Source organism: Phocoena sinus, chromosome 4, assembly GCF_008692025.1.
Source record: "Phocoena sinus isolate mPhoSin1 chromosome 4, mPhoSin1.pri, whole genome shotgun sequence".
NCBI classification, from domain to species: Eukaryota; Metazoa; Chordata; class Mammalia; order Artiodactyla; family Phocoenidae; genus Phocoena; species Phocoena sinus.
In genome coordinates this window covers 40,075,268-40,098,312 of record NC_045766.1, presented here as the reverse complement: position 1 = coordinate 40,098,312, position 23,045 = coordinate 40,075,268, and the positions used below count along the sequence as shown (strand labels likewise).

Genomic DNA, 23,045 nt, shown 5'->3' with positions numbered 1-23,045 from the left:
TGGAGAATGGAAAAAATCTGCAGTCTGAACTGTATTGTGTACCATGATGTTAAAAGTTATTTTTGCCACAGATTTTTTTATTTTTGCATAGAAGTAATCAGTTTTGCTCTGATATACCTCCTCTTTATTACCCTTTTGGGGGCCAAGATGGAAGGTAAGGTATGGTTAGTGCTCCACAATTGTGAGTTTTCCAGTGGGAGAATTTCCCTATAAACTGTTCTTGGCATATGGTATATTACTGTTAGGAATGCTATCGTTTGTATATCCAGAGTCCCTCACTTTTATACCAAATTGTAGATTTAGAACTATTAATACAACATCTCGATCTTTGGCTTTTAATTCCAGTGACATTTTAGAATTAATTAGAATACATGGTTGCAAAAAGAACAAGCATTTTATCTTCAAATACCACAGTGCAGGGCAAAGTGTTTTCACTTACGGAATGTAGTACTTCAGTGTGGCTTTCATACTACAAATTATAGTGATACTCTAGATAGAGGAAATTAAATTTGGCACTTTTCTCTAGGGCAGTGATTCTCAAACTCTAGCCTGTTATCAAAATTATATTAAGGGCTTGTTAAAACAGAATCCTGGACCCACAGAGTTTCTGTTTCAACAGATTTGGGATAGGGCCCCAAAATCACTATGGGAACCACTGATCTAGGGGTATTGGTTCCCTCTCCCCTGCCTTTTTGAGACATAGTTTCTAAGTGTATAGAGTAATTTATAGTTAATACTCTCTATGCTTTGATATTAGATCATCAGTATAAATTCTACAAATATTTTCTCTGTAATGGTATTTCAGTATATCTCTTTTTATAACGTGAAAATTTCTTAAACTTAGAGTACCATTGAGAGAGAAGAGAAAAAGCAAGAATTCTGTGTTCACAAAGTACTTTAAAGCCTTACTGAGGCTTTTAGATGGCATAAAAACATTTTAGATGGCATAAAAACATTTTAGGGTAAACAGAATATAAACCTGAATACATGAATAATGTGCAAAAAAATCTTAGTACCTTACCTTGCTTCTCTTGGCTCAGAGAACTAGGTTATTATTGTCTAAAACTTTCACATAAAACAAAATAGTATACTTGGTTCAAATACAGGAAGTAGCATATTGAACCCAGTGCTTTACGTTTTCTGAGTTGCTTATTGTATTGAATTAATAAATCCTTCTTCCTACAGGTGATGGGCCACAGTGTAGAGATTATGTCATAAGTCTTGGAGTTGTGAAACCTTTACTTTCCTTCATAAGTCCATCTATTCCTATAACATTCTTAAGAAATGTTACTTGGGTTATGGTCAACTTATGTCGCCACAAAGACCCACCACCCCCAATGGAAACCATTCAGGAGGTAACAAGTATTTTTGTTTTTGTTTTCCTTTAAAGTAAAGTAGATACCATTATGTGTATGTTTTTATCTGTGTATATTTTAAAATCTATATATTTCTCTCTTCAGATTCTTCCAGCTCTTTGTGTTTTAATTCATCACACAGACGTAAATGTGAGTAAATGCTTCCCGTCATATATTTTTATGTGTATATATGGTTAGGGCTTGTCCCTGTGACACGGGAGAAAATGACATTATGTCAGTGCACTCTATCAAATTTTTTCATTTCAGGAGCTGCGATACGTAGTTTGGTATTTTATGTTTTCTCTGTGTTTACCCATATCACAATATGTAATTTCAGTGAAGAAATCAAGCCTGTTATTTTGGTCTGGGCAGTAATGTATGTGCATATATTATATATTAGTGTTGTGAAAACTGACATTGGAAGTTCTTAAAGTTGCCAGTTAGTAATCTCTCTCACTAAGATTTTATCTTTGATTGTTCATGAGCTTCTTATGAAAGCTCATTTTGACAGCTGGCCATTGAGAGAACACTTACACCTAGTGGTATTATTTTTCGAAAGGTAAAAAAGAGAAATATTTGTGCCTTTATGCATGGGTTTGTATTCATATACCATTCTTACACCAAACCATGAATATCAGTTGCTCTTTAATTTCATTTTTACTCTGTTAATTCAATTATAATGACTTTGGTAATGGCTTCACTTGGTGTAGAGATAATTGAGTATACAAACAAAAAGGAAACAAATCAGTGCGGACTAGATTTTAAACATAATAAATATATCCTACTCATACTAACACAGAGAGCAAAGGAGAAAGCAACTCAGGAAGTATGAATGAGTGGGAAACTGCCATAACTGCTTATAAATTCAGTCTAGCCTTTATTGTGTTAGAAGAGCTAGGAATATAATGGGTAAAAGAAAATCACATGGATAAAACTCATAGTAACAATCAGAACCTTGTGTAGTTCTTTAAAAACACAGTTTGGTATAATTACTGTCTGACAAACTGTTTCATTCCTTCACAGTTTCTAGGGTATTAATACCCTTTTGCCAGGATCTCTGTAAAGATATGGAGCAAATTAAAGTTAGAATTATACTACATCAAGCAGTGACATAATGTGCTTGATTATTCATTAGATGAACATGATCTTTGTCCTAAAGATATTTTTTCTAGCTCCAGATAGTCTAGGGTGTTTAAAAAACAAACAAGCAAAAAAACCACACATGTAAACAAATTTTGGTTTTGGCTTATTATAGCCAAATTCTTTTTTTTTTTTTTTTTTTTGCGGTACGCGGGCCTCTCACTGTTTTGGCCTCTCCCGTTGCGGAGCACAGGCTCTGGATGCGCAGGCTCAGCAGCCATGGCTCACAAATTCTTTGATTAAATTACAGTTTTTTGTATTTTACTTTTATTAAAAGATTTCCAAGAAAGATTAATCTCAAAGTTTATAACTCTTCTGGAAAACTAGACATCTTGGTTGACCTTATTCAGAGATGTATTGTGTTCTTTCCACTTGTTTACCCCAATCCATTTGAGATTGTAACTCCGTTTTTCTTGCTCTTGATATATCTTGAATTTCTCAAGCCAGTTTGCATTGTTCTTTTTTAGTAGCATTAGTAATATTGTTTACTAAACAATAATGTTTACTAGAAATGAAATCTTCTTAGGTTAACACTTAGGAGCAAGTTCTTAAATCAGGCCATCAAAGAAATAAAAAAAATAACGAAACTGCGTCCACAAACCATAAGTGAAACATTGAAATTACACTCTGGTTGTAATTAGTAAACTTATCATAGACTTTGCTGACACAAAAAGTGCATATGAGATCAGGTCTGATTTAAATTATGATTTTGATGTGAGCATACTAATGACATGTTTAGTATTGGGCCTTTTTAAAAAAATATATCTGGATTTTACATACAGTCATGCACAAAGTAACTTGAAGTTTTTTTGCCTATGTCAGCAAATTTTGGCAAAAAAAAAGTTACTTTTGTAAGTTGAAATTTAGTTGTCTCACATATTTTGATACCACTTTATGTGTGTGAATTTTTCATTTGGTGTCTTCTTTTGACGTTAAAAATATCCATAGTGCTTTCTTGAATTTCTGAAAGGAAAAATGGCAAAGTGCTATTTTCTTCTAGGAGCTTCTTGGATGTTTTAAACATATCATTGATTTAGAATTTAAAGGTTTCAGACTTCTCTGGTTTGTCTTTTGACACAGAGTTCATATTCCAGAAAAGCTTTCGGAAGTAAAGTTTCAGGCACAATTATTTATTACTGTGTCTTTGTCAGTAATTGTATTATTTAGCAGTTTAACAGTTGTTTGTCATTCTTCGTTTTGGCCATAACTTCTAATTAGGACTTCACATACAAAGAAAGAAGTAACACAATGGCCTGTTGCACTTTGAAATATAATCATTATAAGTTAATTACAGAGGCTTTTTTTTTAAAGTACTTTTGGCACCTGATGTAAATTATAGTTTTGTTTGGTTGGTTGGTTTTTGGGGAGTTTTTTGTTTGTTGGGTTTTTTTGTTTTTTTAACTAGAACATGTTTTTTGATTATAGATCTCACAAGTTGACCTATGGTTGCTTTTAATGTCTTGATCTGCAGCTGTGGGAGATTCCTATTTGGGAAGTTGCCTCTGGTTTTATAAGGCAAAGCATACTGGTTGGAAAAGATGAAAGTACTATAATCCTAATACTGGAGTATTGGCTTTAGACCTACCAACATGGTATTGATGCGAGAACACCTTGAATATATTCACCTAGCCCAGATGCTTTGAACCACTTTGTATGTTGGATACATATACTCTTTCCAACTACATGCGTTTATCACAATGTCCTTGGACCTAGTATCCCTCAGTCTGAGCATTCGGGAAAGAGAATGTCTTTTTCTCATATTTTATGTGCTATGTAGTGTGTTTGTATCTTTGTGAGTTAAGAGTGGATACCAATCTGTGAACAAGATCATAATTAACTTAAATATCCTAAATATGGCTAGAAGATAAGATGCACACACTTGATATAGACGTTCATAGATGATGATGCTTAGTATAATAGAGAAGATTGATTCCAGTGAATTTAGGTGAGAGAAAAGGGAAGAAAGAAGATGATAGAACAATCATAGGTTAGTCCATATGGTTAAGAATTTTTGAAATGAGAAAATATTCAAAGGCTATTTGAATTCTTTTTATTCATTAGATATTGGTAGATACGGTCTGGGCCCTCTCTTACCTTACTGATGCTGGCAACGAACAGATACAGATGGTAATAGACTCTGGAATAGTCCCTCATTTGGTTCCTCTGCTCAGCCACCAGGAAGTTAAGGTTCAGGTGAGTTTTTTATTGATAAAGCATGTCACTGTGTGCTTTAAGTGTGACATTTGAACATGGGTAATGTCAATAGTGTAAAGTATTTTTTTAGCCTAATAACAACATATCTGTGATGAAAAGAGTGAGTTATTATATCCCCATTTTAAAGATGGAGAAAATGAGATAGATTACTACAAGAACTTCCTCCTCTCCACCCCCCAAACCCCCCCAAAAAAGCCAAGTTGACGTCTTTGTAAATTACTGATTTCTAACGTAGACCAGGGCAGTTCATATAGCAACTTGGGTAGCATCTGAAACAAGTACTGATTATTTTTCCTACTTTTCCTATTTTTCTTCTTCCACTATCCTGCTCCTTCCCCCACCCCCTCCCCCCAACAGCTGTCCTTTTTTATTCTCCTTCACTGCACCTGGCAAGTTTAGTTAATGCTTAGCTTCACTGGTACTGTGATAAAGGCTTTGTACTGAAACGTGCTGCTTAGGGGTTTCCTAAATTGTCTTCTCTCAGTTATTTAAAATTTTTTTCTGTTTTATTATTTTAAAATCCTTCCATATAAATATTTATCCCAAAGAATCTTCATCTAGAAAGAGCCAAAAAAGAGAAGGTGAGAAGTTCACACAAATATTATAAGCAGTAGCTGTCAAACTACGGTGGTAAAGGGAGATGCAGCAAGCAGCAAGCTCTCCCTGTCCTTCTGAGGTTAATAGCATGCTTTATTCTTAGAATGACTAAGAGCCTATAAAGCACAATAATAGCATAAGGAAAACTGTTAACCTGATTCACTATTTCTCAACCATGGCTGGACAATAAAATCAGCAGTGGGAAGCCTAAAGAAAAAAACTTAGTGTATTTCCCTTGCTCTACTCCTAGAAATACTGTTTCAGTAAATCTGGATATTTCCTAGAAACCTGGGCTTTAAAAAGCTCTTTAGGTTATATTCATGTACTGTCAAAATGGAGACTCACTGCTATAAAATTTAAAGCACTTTAAAGAAAAGAGAGAACACTTAGCTAAATTCAGAAGAATTCATTAATAGAATAATTTGTCATTTAGGGTTATTTGTGGTTTATTTTAAATATTCCTACTAGATTCTTATGAAGTTCGCATTTCTTAAGTGTGGTACTTATGTCTTGGTATAGGTTTTTGGTTTGCATTTTGTTTTTGTTTTTTTCAGAATGCATCTTCAGTTTTAATACTGGACTTTATTGAGAAAACAGGGCTTGGACTTTCACTTGAGCCAGCTCTCAAGGAAAGTTATGTTCTGTACTTTACCTGGTAACTAATAGAGATTTTTAAAAACTTTTTCAACTTTCATGCCATAATTTAGGAACACAGAAAGAATAATGTAATGAACTATGTAGGTTTCCTCTATATCTCTACTTCCCCACCAAATTATTTTGACACATATTCCAGATATCATCTAATTTCACTTAGGTTGCATCTCTAAAAAGTAAGGCTATTTTTTTTTAACATATCCACCATACCAATAATTAGAGCACTTCAGGAACCGTAATGTTAAAATCCAATCAGTATCTGAATTTTACTTATTGCCTCATTTTTTTTTTTTTTCACAATTTGACCAAATCAGTATTCAAACAAGGTCAACACATTGCATGTGGTAGCTATGTCTTTATGTTTCTGTTACTCTACAACTTTCTTCTCCTTTTTTTCTTTCCCCTGTTAAATTTACTTGTTAAAGAAGCTAGGCCACAACAAAACGTTTTTGAAAGAAGTTGAACAAGACCTAAATCAGTGGAAAGACATCCATGTTCGTGGATTGGAAGATTCAATATTATTAGGATGGCAGTGCTTCCCAAATTTATCTACAGATTAAATGCAATTCCTGTTAAAATCCATATGGAAATGCAATGGACCCAGAAAGAGCCAAAACAATCTTGAAAAAGAACCAAGTTTGGGGGTTTCTCACTTCAAAACTTGACTACAAAGCTAGAGAAAACAAAACTTTGTGATTCTAGCATAAGGATAGACATATTGATCAGTGAAATAGAATCAAGAGTCTAGAAATAAACTTACACATTTTTGATCAATTGATTTTCAGCAAGGGTGCCAAGAAAATTCAGTGAGCAAAGAATAGTCTTTTCAGCAAATGGTGCTGAGGCTACTGGATATCCATATGTAAAAGAATGAAGTTGGAACCCTACTTCACACCATATTTTTAAAAAATTAACTCAAAATGAATCAAACAGCTTAATGTCACATTCAGAAGTATAAACCTCTTAGAAGAAAACACAGGCATAAATCTTCATAACCTCAGATTAGGCAGTAGTTTCTTAGATATGACACCACAAGCAACTAAGGAAAAAATAGATAAATTGGACTTCCAAAATTAAAAACTTCTAAGGAAACAATCAAGAAAGTGAAAAGACAACCTACAGAATGGAAGAGAATGTTTGCAAATCATATATATGAAAAGGTATTAGTGTCCAAAATACATAAAGAACTCTTAAAACTCAACAAAAAAAAATGACAACCCAATTTTAATATTTATTTATTTGGTTGTGCTGGGTCTTAGTTGCAGCAAGTGGGCTCCTTAGTTGTGGCATGTGGGCTCTTAGTTGCAGCTCGAGGGCTCCTTAGTTGTGGCATGCGTGTGGGGTCTAGTTCCCGACCAGGGATCAAACCCAGGCCCCCTGCATTGGGAGCGTGGAGTCTTAACCACTGCACCACCAGGGAGGTCCCAGCAACCTAATTTTAAAAATTGTAATGTTCTCCAAAGAAGGCATACAGATGGTCCATAAGCACATACAAAGATGTTCAACATCCTTAATCATTAAGGCAAAGCAAATCAAAGCCACAGTGAAGTACCATTTTATACCCACCAGGATGGTATAATCAAAAAGACAGTAACAAGTGTTGGCAAGGACGTAGAGAAAGTATAATCCTCATACGTTGCTGGTAGGAATGTAAAATGGTACGGCCTCTTTGGAATATAGTTTGACAGTACCTGGAAAAGTTAGATGTAGAGTTATTATATGACCCAGCAATTCCATTTCCAGGTATATACCCAAGGGAACTGAAAACATATTCCCACAAAAACTTTTGTATTATCTTATTTTCTTTATGGCCATAATTACTATCTAAAATTATCCTTCATACTTACTTGTTTATTGGCTGTTTCCTCTTACAATAATGGAAGCTCCATAGGAGATGGGTTTATGTCTGTCCTATTCACTCCTCTGTTCCTAAATCAGTGTCTGACACAACTTGCTCAAAAAGGATAGGTAGGCATGAATGCATAAAGATATCTTTCATAACCTGGGGCTTCCCTGGTGGTGCAGTGGTTAAGAATCCACCTGCCAATGCAGGGGACATGGGTTCGAGCCCTGGTGCAGGAAGATCCCACATGCCGCAGAGCAACTAAGCCCGTGCGCCACAACTACTGAGCCTGCGCTCTAGAGCCCATGAGCCACAACTACTGAGCCCACATGACACAACTACTGCAGCCCATGCACCTAGAGCCTGCCCTCCAGACAAGAGAAGCCACCACAGTGAGAAGCCCACACAGCAATGAAGAGTAGCCCCCGCTCCCTGCAACTAGAGAAAGCCCGCGCACAGCAGTGAAGACCCAATGCAGCCAAAAATAAATAAAACAAATTTATATAAAATATATATGTATATATCTTTCATAACCTGCCTAACATACCTTTGTGGTAATAAGTGATTCATATAGAACAACATCTCATTAAATCTTTTTATGTTTCAGACAGCAGCACTTCGAGCTGTGGGCAACATTGTTACTGGAACTGATGAGCAAACACAAGTAGTTTTGAACTGTGATGCTCTTTCACACTTCCCCGCACTTCTGACACATCCCAAAGAGAAAATTAATAAAGTAAGTATTTTTAAATACTATTTAATAATTAGCATATAAAGTAGCCATTTTCATCAAGTGTCTTTAATACCGTTTATTAACATAAACTGTCATTTAGACATTAAGAGAAAGTATTTTACTCTTTATGACATGGATTGGTACATGATTTTCCATATATAAAACTGATTGTAAACAGTGCACATTTGGCTCTCTTGGAAATGATGAAATAGAGATAATTGGGTGTTGAATGTTGTATGATTGGAAGATTTTAATACGTAAGTAATCTAAGTTTAATATTTTTTAGCTATTTGATAGAGTGTGTGTGCATGTGTGTGTGCTTGTGGAGGCTATGAAAAGGGGGCACTGACTGGTGATGCTGACGTTGGAGTGCATCTGAGGCTGTTGTAGAAATACATGGGTTGTTGATTACAACATTGCCGATGATTATAACCCAAGAACAGCTCACCTAAGTAGCCTAGCACCCTAAAATCTCTAACAGGTTCATTAAACATGATCCTGTGATCTGATCCAAAAGAGCCTACTGCACACTAGGAGTAAAACTTGTTTACTACTTTTTTAAAATAGAGAAAATGTTTCCCTTGAGTAAATTCATATGTTTAATAGGTTTATTAACTTTGGTAAATTATAGCAATATCCTATATAGGACATTAGGCAGATACTTTGTCTTATTTCATTCTGTGTTTTTAGTATGCATTTATTGTCTATGAAAAAAAAGACTTGCAGTCATCTTGGTAGAAGTAGCACATTGTGGTGTAAAGGGTAGCATAAAAAGATCATTAAGGTAGACCAATAAAGCTGTCAAACATCTGGTTCCACTTTAACTCTTGAGAGAGATGGTACAATGAATGACTATTACAAATAAGTATACTAAAACAATCCACTATTTCAGTTTTTGTGTCTCCATTATCATGAATAATTGAGAGATTTATCTACTTTGGCTACGACTCAATCAGAACAGAAGAGAGAATAAATAAAGCACGCTATGTGAGGAGGATGCTGAATCTCCTTTACAATTGTTTTAGGATTTGTATTTGTATTGCAGCTCATCAGTTCCTTAGTATTTGTTCAGACAAGCTTCTTTTGAGTCTTAGTGTTTGGGAACATTGCTTTTAAGAATTTTTTAGAAGGGTTAGTTCATTATCACTTAGACTAGGGTCATTAGCAATTTGTCCAAAGAAAAATATGGAAAGGGGATAGAGGAATTCATATTCCTAAATTTTTTATTATGGAACATACTCCATAAAATCATTTGGACGTTGTAGTGAATGTGCTTTTTCCTAGTTCAGCTGCAGATTTTATTTTTTAATGAGAAATATTGAAAGGGTCTTGTTCTACAGGAAGCAGTGTGGTTCCTCTCTAACATCACCGCAGGAAATCAGCAGCAGGTTCAGGCAGTAATTGATGCCAATCTTGTACCAATGATAATACACCTTTTGGATAAGGTAAGAAAGTCATCTTATATGTTCTGTGTAAGAGGAAAAGAATTATATGAATATATATTTTTCTGTTTAATTACAACCTATACAGTGGCATGAGTAGTACAGTAAAATAGTATTAATATTAAAACTTTCAAGCATTTTTTATATACAAGAAATAGTTCCTTTTAGAAACCCCTGGCCCTTTTTCTATATCATTCTTTTATCAAAATTACCATTATCCTGAAGTTTATTAAAAATTCATATTACTACTACTGACTATAAATGCTTACATATTGTACCAAGCACTTTACATGTATTACTTTATTTCTTTATTACTGTAACTCTGTGAGGTTAAGAATTATTCCCATTTGACAGATGAAGAAACTATGGTATAGACAAATAAATTGCCCAAGATCAAACAGCAAGTAAGTGTGTTATTTAATCATACGCCATATCATTGCATGCTTACATTAACGTTTGGGAAAGAGACAGTTTAAAGTGTCCACTCACAGCATGAGGGTTTTTTTCTCAACACTGATCTGTTAATTAAAGAGAGGATATCTCGATCTTCTTTTCTTCCACGTTTCCTACAAACTGGTAGTAGAGGTTAATTTCTTATAAACTGGTAGATCGGGTTCAATCATGCACTAATGATTCACATGAGGAGAAACATTCTATCTGTTTGTCCTACATTTAGTGATATTTAGATTAAGTCAGCTCAGATGTTATCAGCCTGTTCCAGCCAATTATTATAAAGTTATTCATCATTCTTTCACATAATGGTTTTTTGGCAGTCATTATGATCATTACCTAGATCACTTATTATACTAGGAACTGCAACATGATGACTTTGTAATTCTGCCATTCTTTATGTATTAGCCATGATTCTTCAATAAAGAGGAAAAAAGAGCTTTTCCCTATCAACTGTTGGTTTACTCTAAAATATATTTCATATAGGAAAGGCAAGACAAATGTTTGATCCCTGCTCATTATCACTGTTTTTAGAATGACATGGTTCCCTAATGACCTCAAAAGGAGAGACGAGTGTAAAGTTTTTAGTGTCATTAAGGAAATTATGGATTTACATATGTGTATATCTTTTATATAAGTTTTAGTCCTTTGTAGCTAGCTATTCTTTCTGACGTTCAGGTTGTCCCTGACCAATGGGAACCTCTTAAATTTGGTGCCTGTGTCTTTTTTACATCACTGCAGTAGTTTTTGAGAGCTTCCTACCTTTTGGATGTGATATGATTCCCAGGCTTACCTTGTATATTTCCTGATCTACACCTGGAATTAACTCTTTTCCAGGGTGTCCTGGTTCCTTTTTGTAGCAAATGGTATTTAAAGATCATAGTTCAGGTACTAAGGATAATCATTGCTATAAGGTTGTCGTGGTATCTAGGCTTGAATGAACAAAATAGGTGACCTTTTTTTTTTTTAAGAAAGTGAAAAATATGCATATTGTAATTTTATGAACATGAGATTCATAAAAAACAAATCATGAATGAAGGGAAGCTATCAGATATTACTGGGTATTTAAGATAGCAGTGTTTTTATTTTTACTTCTTCGATTTTATATTTTTATCTCTTTTATGCTGGAAATCTTCCAAAAACATGAACATAATTATTTGAGTTATATATTGAGATATATAATATAAAATCTATCAAAATAACAAGACTACATTGACACTAACAACATGATTACTCCACTTTTGAGATTTCCTTGAGGACTTTTTTGTCTTTAGGATGTATTCCATCAATGATGTACTTAAAAATAATGTCACTTGAAATAATTCCTGTTATGTGTGGTTAACATATACAACTTGATATACAGTTAGGTTATTTCTGTTTGTTTTTTATTTGGGGGAATTACTTTAGGTTTTGTTTTTTATTTTTATTTTTTTATTTTTGGCTGCACTGTGCGGCTTGTGGGATCTTAGTTCGCCAACCAGGGATAGAACCTGGGCCCTCAGCAGTGAAAGCATGGAGTCCTAACCACTGAACCACCAGGGAATTCCCTTGTTTTTTATTTTGTTGTGGTTATATGAAGCATTTATAGTTTCCAAGTAAAAAATATGTACTTTGTTTTCAAGGTATGTACACAGAGGTCTAACTTCTGTTTCTGTCCATTCCTCCCTGTTCTTTCCCTTCCTTTACAGATGATCATTTTTATTAGTTGTTGGTTTATTTGTCTATTGTTTATACTTTAAATATAAGGAAATGCCTATGTAAAGTTTTTTGCCACGTTGTATTTAGGATTACTGGATCTACAAATAGACACATATGTAAATTTGCTATATAATGCCCATCCACCTCTAGAAAGATTGTCCCGTTTTACACTCCTGCCAGTCTCACCAACACATATTTGGGATTTCTCAATCTGATAAATAAGAGTAGATATCCCACTGCAGTTTTTCTTTTTTTGAAGTATAATTGATTTACAATGTTGTGTTAATCCACTTCAGTTTTAATTTTCATTCTTATTTACATATTCTTTTCTTAATACATCCTAAGCATTTTTCCAAGTTGCTAGTCATCTTAACATTAGTGGCTGGTTATTATTTTATTCTTTAGATTTGCTATAATTAGTTATTCCTCTGTTGTTTAAGTTGCTTTTACTTTCTGACTCTTATGTGCTGCTAAGACATTGTATGGAAAGATACATAATATTACTTTGTTTTGAATTATTTGCTTGGTAAATTCTGAAAGGTGAGATTACTAAATCATATATGTGACTTTTTAAATGAATTTTAAATTTATTTTATCAATTTATATTTGAAAGACAATATATGAGGGTAATGTCTTTATGACAGTCTCATTAATGGTGGGTATTTTCATTTTTAAAACTTTATGTGTTTAAAAGGATACCTTACCCTTGACATTTCTTTGATTAAAGTACAATTGTATATTTCCTTTTTTTTTTTTTTGACTGATTTTATTTTATTTTATCATTGACTTCATTTGATCTGATATTACTGAACAGCAATATCAAGTCAATTTGTTGCTGGGAAAGTTCACAAAAAGGAATCTCCATTTGTTTAGGGTAATTTGAGTTCAAAGCCTTATCTTTATTATATGTATATAGAAAGGCTAGAAGAAAACCTAGGGGAATAAGCAGTTGAAAAATCATTTCAAAAAACACCTTTTCCAGTTTACCCTATATTGCAATTTGTATCCTTTACTTTGCTTTTACAGGGAGATTTTGGCACTCAGAAAGAAGCTGCATGGGCCATAAGTAACTTAACAATTAGCGGAAGGAAAGATCAAGTAAGTTCAGCTCTTATTTATTTTTCAAAACTGATAAAATAACAGTACCAATAATTCTAAGATTTAGATTTTAGTAAATCATAATTTAAGATAATAGCAAGATAACAGGCATTCTATGATACATGAAAGTGTCACCTTGACTTCCTTTAGTTATATTTCGTAGATGTGAAGTGTTTTCTTTCCAGCCTCTTGGCCTACAAGAAATTTCTAATCCGTGGTAAGATGAAGCACTTACGGTCAGGGTTTTTTTTTTGTTTTTTAACAGTGTTAAGAAAAAAACAAGACTTTTTAGGTTAATAGGGCAGAATGAATCTGCCTCACAGATTCTCCTTACAAATGAACAACAACAAAAATTATCTGGCAGCAAACCAAACAAGGAACTAAACTCAGCCAAAAAGCTGGGACTAAGAACTAGGGTGAACAGTGTGAGGTGCCTAGGGCATAAAATATAAAGAGACACTTAACTCTCACAGTTGTGCAGGTGACAAAGCTTAACATTATGCCAACTGGCGAAAGAAAATGGGTTTTAAAGGTCCCAGATATGGGGGACTTCCCTGGTGGTCCAGTGGTAAAGAATCATCCTTACAATGCAGGGGACATGTGTTCGATGCACTACAACTACACGATGTAGTTGCACTACAACTACTGAGCTCATGTACCTCAATTAGAGAGCCTGCTGCAAACTCTGAGCCCGCGCGCTCTGGAACGCGCGCGCCACAACTAGAGAAGAGAAAACCCACGTACCGCAGCTAAGACCCGCGCAGCCAAAACTAAATTAAAAAAAAAGTCCCAGATATGTTTCACAGACAAGTGAAAAAGGATGAATTTGGAGCTGATAATTGTCACAAATAAGGTACAGACTGGTGGTGACCAGTGAATCCACTCAAATATGAATACAGAGTAGAATATAAATACAATACATGGAAATAACTAAATAGAAAAATGATAGAAGAATATTTTGCAAATTTTATGGAACCAATAGAATAGCAAATTGAGAGGTGGCCAGGTATAGATGAGTGCTAAATGTTACAGCAAAGAGAGGATGCTCTCAAATTGAACAATTATAGTTTTAAAAAAATAATCATCCAGCCTCTCAACTGATTTCATAATTTCTTAATGTTAGAAAGGATCTCTGAAGGAAGTACTCCTTATGGCAAAGAAATGTGTCATACGAAGTTGAGTGACTCCTTCATTTTCACTTTAGTTCTTTTTTCTAAGTTCATGTAAAATTAACATAGTACATTAAAAAGAAAAGAAGGTTAGATTAATGTAGTCTAACTTAACATGTGAGAGGTGAGGTCATATTTCCATATTCAAGATTTTAAAAGTCAAAATTATTACAGTGAGGACTTCCCTGGTGGTGCTGCGGTTAAGAATCCGCCTGCCAATGCAGGGGACATGGATTCGAGCCCTGGTCCGGGAAGATCCCACATACCACGGAGCAGCTAAGCCCGTGCGCCACAATTACTGAGCCTGTGCTCTAGAGCCCGTGAGCCACAACTACTGAGTCCGGGTGCTACAACTACTGAAGCCCGCGTGCCTAGAGCCCGTGCTCCACAACAAGAGAAGCCCACGCACCACAACTAGAGAAAGCCTGCATGCAGCAACGAAGACCCAACGCAGCTAGCTAGCTAGATAGATAGTAATGAAAAATTAAAAAAAAAATTTTTCCAGTGAGATAATAGGGTGCACGAATGAAGTTCACTTAACACTTATCATATCGTGGTATTTTCATTTTTCAGGTGGCCTACCTAATCCAACAAAATGTTATCCCACCTTTTTGCAATTTGCTGACTGTAAAAGATGCACAAGTTGTGCAAGTAGTACTCGATGGACTAAGTAATATATTAAAAATGGCTGAAGATGAGGCAGAAACAATAGCCAATCTTATAGAAGAATGTGGAGGTGAGTTTATTATAAGCTATTGATATTATTCCACATTTTAATGTTCTTTTTGTAACTACTTTTATTTTCTAACTAATACAGCACTTCTGTATTTTTCTGTCTTAGATAATCAAGTAATAGAATAAAGTAAATACTGTATTCTATATGTACAGTCCTGTTCAGCTTCTTGCATATGCTTAGGTAACTGAATTGTTGCCATATATTGAACAGGCACTGTGCTAAGGTACTGGGAAGACGATGGTAAACAAGTCCTTTCCCTCAAGGCATGTAGTCTAGTCATGGAGATAAATATGAACTGATTTAATGTGCTAATTACCCTAATAGAAATGTACAACAAAAGGAAATACCCTAATCCATCCTGGAAGAAGCAGGAAGTGACACCTGAGCTGGATTTTGAGAGATGAATAAGGATTAATAAAGTAAAAAGTGATGAAAGGTGTTCCAGGCAGAAATAACACCATGAGCAAAGTCTGAGGTGAGAAATAGCATTCAGCAAATTATAAGTAGTTTAGTGTTGCTGAATCACAAAATATGAGGTAGAAACTGCCAAAAGATAAGGCTGCAGACTTAGCCATTGACCAGGCCCCTGCAGTCTTAGAAGCTTTGTAGCACAGCAGGTACTTTAGGGCAGTGGTTCCCAAATCTGGCAGTGTACCCGAGCCACCAGGAAGATAAACAACATGTCTTAGCTTTCAACCCTTAGGATTAACATGTAGACAGAACATGGAAGTCTCAGATATGGCTGTGGAATAACATGTAAATGTTATCAACCTGGATAAGCATAAAAGTAAAGATCTTTCTGATGGAAGTTGAGAAGTAAATGAAAGGAGGGAGAGGTAACTAGGAGTAGGAGAACCAGTATCTTCAGCTTCCTTAGTAGAGTTCAGAGGCTTGAAAATTAATAAGAAGTAAGTATTTTTAAAGTTATTAAAGTGACAAATAGAACAGCAACAAAAATTGCATAACTATCAAGTTGGGAACAGGACATGGGGAATACTGTTAGGGAAATAGTTAGAAAGGGAGTACCAGAAAAATTAAAAGCAGGAATTGTTAAAAAAAATTTCCTACTTGAATGTTTTTTTCTTTTACCATATAAACATTTTAATTATTAAAAATTTATTTTTATATATTAAAATAAAAATATAGATCTTGAGCATTGCCTACTTCACTGGAGGCGAGCCCTAGGAATATGTATCTTATAAACTTCTCAAAGGATTCTGCTGTAGGGTATGACAAGCCATTGGAAGATTTTACCTAGTGAATTGATGTATTTAAATGGAGCCATGGATATGAGGGGAATGGAACCATTTAGAGACAAGCAGGAAACCACCTAGGTGGTTTCTATATATTGTGGTGAGGCCACAATAAATGAAGGCAGTGATAATAGAGAAAAGGGGGAGATGACAAGATTCAAGAAATGGATAGACTTTAAGGTTTTTGAGATTTGATTATAGAGTATTGAGGCTAAGGGGAACTTATTAGTCTGTCTCTCAGATTTCAAACTGTTGTTGATTATCACCAATAAGAATGCAGTATAATAAACAGCGTAAATGAAGAATGGCAAATAACAAATTGTGTTTTGGATAGTTTGAGTTTTAGATACCTGTTGAAATATCCTTGTGGAATTATCATACATGTTTAAGATTTTCAACATCTGAAGCTCAGAAAAGAAATGAAGCCATAGAGTTATAAGTCCTCAGCCTATATGTAGTAGTTAAACTTTTTCATGGAAGGGCCCCATAAAGAGAATGTGAAAAGTGAGAAACATGCCCATAACAACTTCCTCCACTTAAAGAATAGATAAAGGAAGAACACTCATGAAAGGGCAATTTCACTTTAATTCAGAGGCCTTAAAATTAATTATTACTCCTATAAAGCAAAATAATATCCAGTTTGCATATCAATAGGTTAAGTTTATATATTCTGCCTATGATTTAATAAATTTATTAATATTTACAGGGAAAATTCCCTTTTCCCCGAAACACTGTGGTTGATCTTGATCATTTTTCATTATACTTGAATAGCTGTCTTAACATTCATATTTATTAATCACGAGTACTTAAAAGTTCTTTTCCTAAATGCTCACTAGAAAAACTTGGCAGATGCTACAAAATAGAAGGAATTGGCTTTTAACTTTTTTTTTCCTTGCATCTTTGGGGATGTGTGTGTGTTTGTTTTTGGCCATGCCACATGGCTTGTGGGATCTCAGTTCCCCGACCAGGGATTGAATCCGGGCCCACACAGCCGTGAAAGCCCAGAGTCCTAACCACCTGGCCACCAGGGATCTCCCAGCTTTTAACTTTTAACAAAGCAATTTTACATGTTATTACTCTTTATAAACACTGATGTGTATAGTTATTCTGCTGAGTAGATAGATGTCCCATTGCTTATGTTTATATGTAGTTAGTAGATACTCAGATAATTTTTTTAAGATAAATATGCTATATCTTTGTGCATAAAACCTTTTTATTTATAAGATTCACTTTTAGAATAGATTCCTCAAAATTGGATTTTGTGTTCCCAAGATTATTGTAACTTTTTTTGTCACTGCTTTTTAAATATTACCATTATTTCACTTCATAAAATTTCTTACAGGACTGGAGAAAATTGAACAACTTCAAAATCATGAAAATGAAGACATCTACAAATTGGCCTATGAGATCATTGATCAGTTCTTCTCTTCAGATGATGTATTTAATAATTTTATAATTTTCTTAGTTTTATGTATAAGCATAGTCTGGATGAAATGTAAGCTAGGACATATATGTATGTATTTGGGGGGAATGGAATTGAAATAGATATATGACAGTAATGTTACTTATTTCAGAAGTACAAATATTTCAGTATTTTAAAAGTCCTTCAAGGTATTAAAAAGTAGTACCAGCTCTAATGGCAAAAAAAAAAAAAGAATTTTTGACAGTGGATAAATCAGGCTTTATTTTCCCTTGATGTCTTTATAAACAAAACAGTGAAGCCTAGTATATCCTATAATAAATCCATTATGACAATAATTAGTTAATCTGTATTTGAATATATTGTCACTGTTATTTTTAGTTGGTGACCAAAAACTAATACAAAGATAAATAGATAAAATGAAAAAAATTATCAGGAAATATAAGTATTTCTTATAATAATATATATATTACTATATAATGTAAGGTATAGTCCAGAAGAGTATCTTCAGATTGTCAGTATATGGTAATTGAAATTAAAGAATTATTTTTAGTATCACCTCTTTGAGAAAGTTAAATCTAAAATTAAAGCAGTTTCTTAGAAAGTTATAGTGATTATAGATAGAACCACCAGTGGATCTCTTGAATGATTTTCTCAACTTTTCAAAAAAAAAGGAATGTTATTAAATATTTTGTTAAGCATGCATGATTTGAACATTAACTTGACAAGGACAATACTAAAGAAGAATTACAGATTATCAAGCTAAGTCCTATTTAAAATATAATAGTAGTTGAAAAACGTACTTTTTTAAAGGTAGTTTTTGTCACGTCTTAAAGTTGGATTTTTAGAAGTCCTAATTGATAATTAGGTATACATAAAACCTTATGATTTCTGATACTTCAACGTGCAGGTCCTGTTTACTCTGTTGCATCATCATAAAAAGAATAAAAAAGATGATGGGCCTATTTATAGGAACTACACTATAGGTGCATAATTTTGTGGAATTTCAACGTTTAGATATAAAGCATATAGAAAGAATATTATACATTTTTAGCAGAGCTATTATTTTACTACTTTAAGCTCAAAAGTCATTTGTCTCCAATTGCTATTAAAAGATAAACCAAAGAATACACTTACTCTCCAAAAGTGGTAGCATTACAGTGAGTATACTCTGAGATGTAGGACCATTTACAATGTATTACTTCTCTTTCATTCTTTCAGAAGATATACGTTTTGCATATTCTCTTAAGTTTCCTCTCTTTTTGGCATCTCTTAAGAAAAAGCCTTTATAAAGTGTTCCAGGTTTCTAAAGGGGTGGTAGGACAGTGTTGGCACCCATCATCTCCCATACTTTTTTTTTTTTAATTATTAATTTATTTATTTTTGGCTGTGTTGGGTCTTTGTTGCGGTGTGCGGGCTTCTCATTGCGGTGGCTTCTCTTGTTGTGGAGCACGGGCTCTAGAGCTCAGGCTCAGTAGTTGTGGTACGCGGGCTCTAGAGCGCAGGCTCAGTAGTTGTGGCGCATGGGCTTAGTTGCTCTGCGGCATGTGGGATCTTCCGGGACCAGGGCTCGAACCCGTGTCCCCTGCATTGGCAGGTGGATTCTTAGCTACTGCGTCACCAGGGAAGCCCTCCCATACTTTTTAAATGGAAATAGTACTACAATGCTATTTTTTTTTAAACTAATTATCACCTTCTTTTTCCTTTTTTCCCTTAGATTGATGAAGATCCTAGTCTTGTTCCAGAGGCAATACAAGGTGGAACATTTGGTTTCAATTCATCTGCCAATGTACCAACAGAAGGGTTCCAGTTTTAGAAAGATGTTGTGGAAGTTAGGTACAATGCAGCACTGAGATATATATATATATATACACATATATATAAAAAGGTTTGATCCATCAAGCTTGGCTCATGGGATCTGCTGCTGCATTAAATCGGGAAAGAAAATGTGAAGATTTCATTTGGAATCACAGAAAATGCCCAAATGAGGTCAAGATGGCGAGTGGGTGCGAGTGAGAATGAGTGGCAAAATGTAATGAAAACTTTACATGAATGCTTATTTAGGTTGTTCAGAGTAAAAGGGCTACAGGTCACAGATCTTCAGTGCCTGAGGAGGAACATTGACATTATATCAGCTGAGGGGAAAGTGCAGTAATGTCATCTTCAAGCCTTGTAAGCATAAAAGAGAATAGGATGCCCATATAAGTCAAAGGAAAATGAGCCCAGGCCTTGCTATGAAGCAGTGTGTGAATGGACAATGTTGAATGAATGTCTGGCTCAGTGATAGAGAGCCAGGTTCATCTTTGAAACCTAGGGCTCTTCATTCATGAAGCAGACTCCTAGTCCTGGAGTGACTGTGTACGAGAGTATGGTTGTGGTGCTGTATGTGAACGCATGCAAGCTTGATTTGCCTTCAGGGGGCTGATAACAAACCTAGTAAATCATCAAAGTGAGATCGTAAGTGTTACTGTACACTGGACATGAAAACAAAGACCAGTTCAGCAGCAGACATTGGTGTACTCTGCAGCCTGTGTTTTCTATTTCCCTTTTTCCCTTTTCCCACCCCTCCTTTTTTTTTCCCCCTCTTTTTTTTTGTGGGTTTTTTTTTTTTTTTTTTTTGTTTTTGTTTTTTTTTGTTTTCTTTGGTGGGGTTTTTGTTTTGTTTTTAGTTTTTATTTACTTTACCTAGTATGGCTTTTTAGTTGCTTCTCAAGTCAGAAAACTTTCAGGAAGGTTTCCCTGTGCATTTGCACCAGATGAATGTTTGATGCTATGAAAAGCTTTCCATATCATCAAAACTAATTTGTGTAGATTTTTGCATGAAAAAAAAATTCATAAATTTCCCTCAAAATAGACTGTGTTGCAGTACACAAGTTACCATAATAGTATAAAACAGTAAAATGTGCTTTAAAAAGCCATCCTTTTCATTTTCAGAGATAACATAAAGATCTTTGCATGAGGTAAATCTACAGCCTAGTTCATTTTTAGATTTTGTTGAGTCCTGTAAAGAAGAAGAAGAAAAAAGTTTCAGTTGTGGTAGAATACCGTGCTGTGTTTAAATGTTACTTGTTTTCAAACTTTGTTTTCTATGAAAATGATATGGAAACTTCTAAAATGGAATTTGGTGCATATGTACTGCTGAATAAAGACTGATGAAGAGGTTTGAGTAGATGTACAAATCAAGTAATGGTTTGAACACCTTTAATAATATGCCTAATCTGTTCAATTGTTTTAGAATCTTTTTATCTTAGATGTAGGCAGCCATGAACAATCTATTTTGAGCCACTTTAGGGAGAAAACTTTGTATTTTTAAAACTTGCATAAAAGTTATGCAAGTGGTTTTTATAAATTGGAATAATACCTCAGTTTCGAGGTTATGCACACTAAATTAAATGTGACATAAATTAATTTGTACAAAAAGAACTCTTTATAAGGTGGCTCATTGTAGGAAATCCTGTGCCTTCCCCTTTGAGCACAAGTGTTGCATGAACAACAGTTTGCTATAAGAAACATACCAGATTAGCCACCATTAGCATCTATATCTACTTTGTGTTTAAAAATCAACTGGTAATTCTGAAACACTGTAGAATGGATAAAAATTATTTTGTGATCATAACTCTTTGTTGAACTAGAGTATTTTTGCAGCATTCCTTGTCATCAGAAACATGGTTAAAGTTTAAAACTAGAAGCAGCAGAAAACTAGCTTGTAAAATTTATCCAAGTAGAGTGCAGGCTAGGCTGTCTTGGGGAGATAAACATTAAAACTCAAAGCAATGTTTTACATGGGGCGTGTGTGTGTGCTGTGTGGATTTTTTCATATATTAGTGTAAAGTTAGAGTAACTCAGTGGCTTATGTTTGCTTGTCTTTCATAAGCTTTTGATATAGACCCAACATTACAGAAGAAATTTCTTAAGTTATTTAATTTCGGTATAGACGTATTAATATTCTAACTGCCTGAATTTGTTCAGGTGACACCATCTTTGCTTCTACTTTCTCCCTGTCCAAACCAAGATTTTGACCTTCCTTCACCCCTCCAGCAAAATGGACTGAGAGAGACAACTTGAGCTATATTTTAAGTATTTCTGTAACTACAACATATGGTTCCAAATAGATTGCATACAAAGCATGGTTTTTACAAATGGCGTAAGTTACCAGAAGGTGAACATAATAGTACTTTGCATAATTCATGTTTCTTAGTAAACAAAAACCTGGTTCGAAGTCAGCCAGTGAGGTTATAATAGGCCAAATGATTTTATAGAGTAATTTTCTTACAGATGCAGGACTCATGGCAGCTTGCTTATTCAAGGCCTGCAGGAGAATCTGATCTCAGAGAAGGCCCTAAGCTCTCTTTTAAAGGGCTCGCCTGATTAAATCAGGCCCACCCATTATAATCTCACCCCCTTTTTTTTTTGCGGTATGCGGGCCCCTCACTGTTGTGGCCTCTCCTGTTGTGGAGCACAGGCTCCGGACGCGCAGGCTCAGCGGCCACGGCTCACGGGCCTGGCCACTTCGCGGCATGTGGGATCTTCCTGGACTGGGGCACGAACCCGCGTCCCCTGCATTGGCAGGTGGACTCTCAACCACTGCGTCACCAGGGAAGCCCTATAATCTCCCTTTTGATTCACCCAAAGCCAAACTGATTAGTACCTTAATTATACCTGCAACATCCCTTCCTCTTTGCCTTATACCATAGCCTAATCACAGAATGATATCCATCATATTCACGTATCTTGCCAACACTTGAGTAAAGGGGATTATAAAGGGTATGTACACCAGGGAATCTTGAGAGCCATCTTAGAGTTCTATACCACAAAGAAATACTAGTATTTAGAGCTGGAGCAGTTTAGAAGTGATCAGTAATATATTGCAAACTTATTTTTAGATGAAGTTTACCTGTGAGAATCTATTGAGAACTTTGGACCGGCTTCCTTCCAAAATGCATATACATACAGTTTTAGGGGTTCTGTGGGAGTCTGAATTTCAGAATATGAATGAACTGTCCCAGTCCCCCGCTTCAGATGATAGAGTTGTGAAGAAGTGACTTGATCAAGGCCAGACAGCTACTAAGGGCTAGAGAAGACCCAGATTGTACCTCCCATACCATTGGAAGCTATGCTTTCAATTACTGTTCTAAAACTGAGTTCATTTAAATTTGTGAGCCAATGCAAAAAAATGTTTATGCAGCTTTTCATATCTGTATTTTGAGGAACGGCTAACACTAATTCTTATAGAAGCTTGTGAG

At 34.9% G+C, this 23,045-nt stretch overlaps 2 protein-coding genes and 1 non-coding gene across 3 annotated transcripts in view; all 3 read left to right on the top strand.

Moving 5' to 3' along the window:
* KPNA4 (karyopherin subunit alpha 4) overlaps nucleotides 1-21,583 on the top strand; it is a 55,706-nt gene extending 34,123 nt beyond the window's left edge. Inside the window, exons 9-17 of the mRNA XM_032630592.1 lie at nucleotides 1,186-1,355; nucleotides 1,461-1,505; nucleotides 4,557-4,688; nucleotides 8,411-8,539; nucleotides 9,877-9,981; nucleotides 13,153-13,224; nucleotides 14,967-15,129; nucleotides 17,725-17,819; nucleotides 19,520-21,583. Coding sequence (XP_032486483.1) covers nucleotides 1,186-1,355; nucleotides 1,461-1,505; nucleotides 4,557-4,688; nucleotides 8,411-8,539; nucleotides 9,877-9,981; nucleotides 13,153-13,224; nucleotides 14,967-15,129; nucleotides 17,725-17,819; nucleotides 19,520-19,618 — 1,010 coding nt within the window. The 3' untranslated portion in view covers nucleotides 19,619-21,583. The remainder of the gene's footprint in view (nucleotides 1-1,185; nucleotides 1,356-1,460; nucleotides 1,506-4,556; nucleotides 4,689-8,410; nucleotides 8,540-9,876; nucleotides 9,982-13,152; nucleotides 13,225-14,966; nucleotides 15,130-17,724; nucleotides 17,820-19,519) is intronic.
* On the top strand, nucleotides 8,732-9,050 carry LOC116753728. Its single transcript, XR_004349829.1, has one exon.
* LOC116753091 (ATP synthase subunit a-like) lies at nucleotides 20,251-21,583 on the top strand. Its single transcript, XM_032630593.1, has 2 exons — nucleotides 20,251-20,437; nucleotides 20,472-21,583. The coding sequence occupies exons 1-2, from the start codon at nucleotides 20,283-20,285 to the stop codon at nucleotides 20,560-20,562; spliced, it is 246 nt and encodes an 81-aa protein (XP_032486484.1). The 5' UTR covers nucleotides 20,251-20,282; the 3' UTR covers nucleotides 20,563-21,583.
* Nucleotides 21,584-23,045: the final 1,462 nt, after the last annotated feature.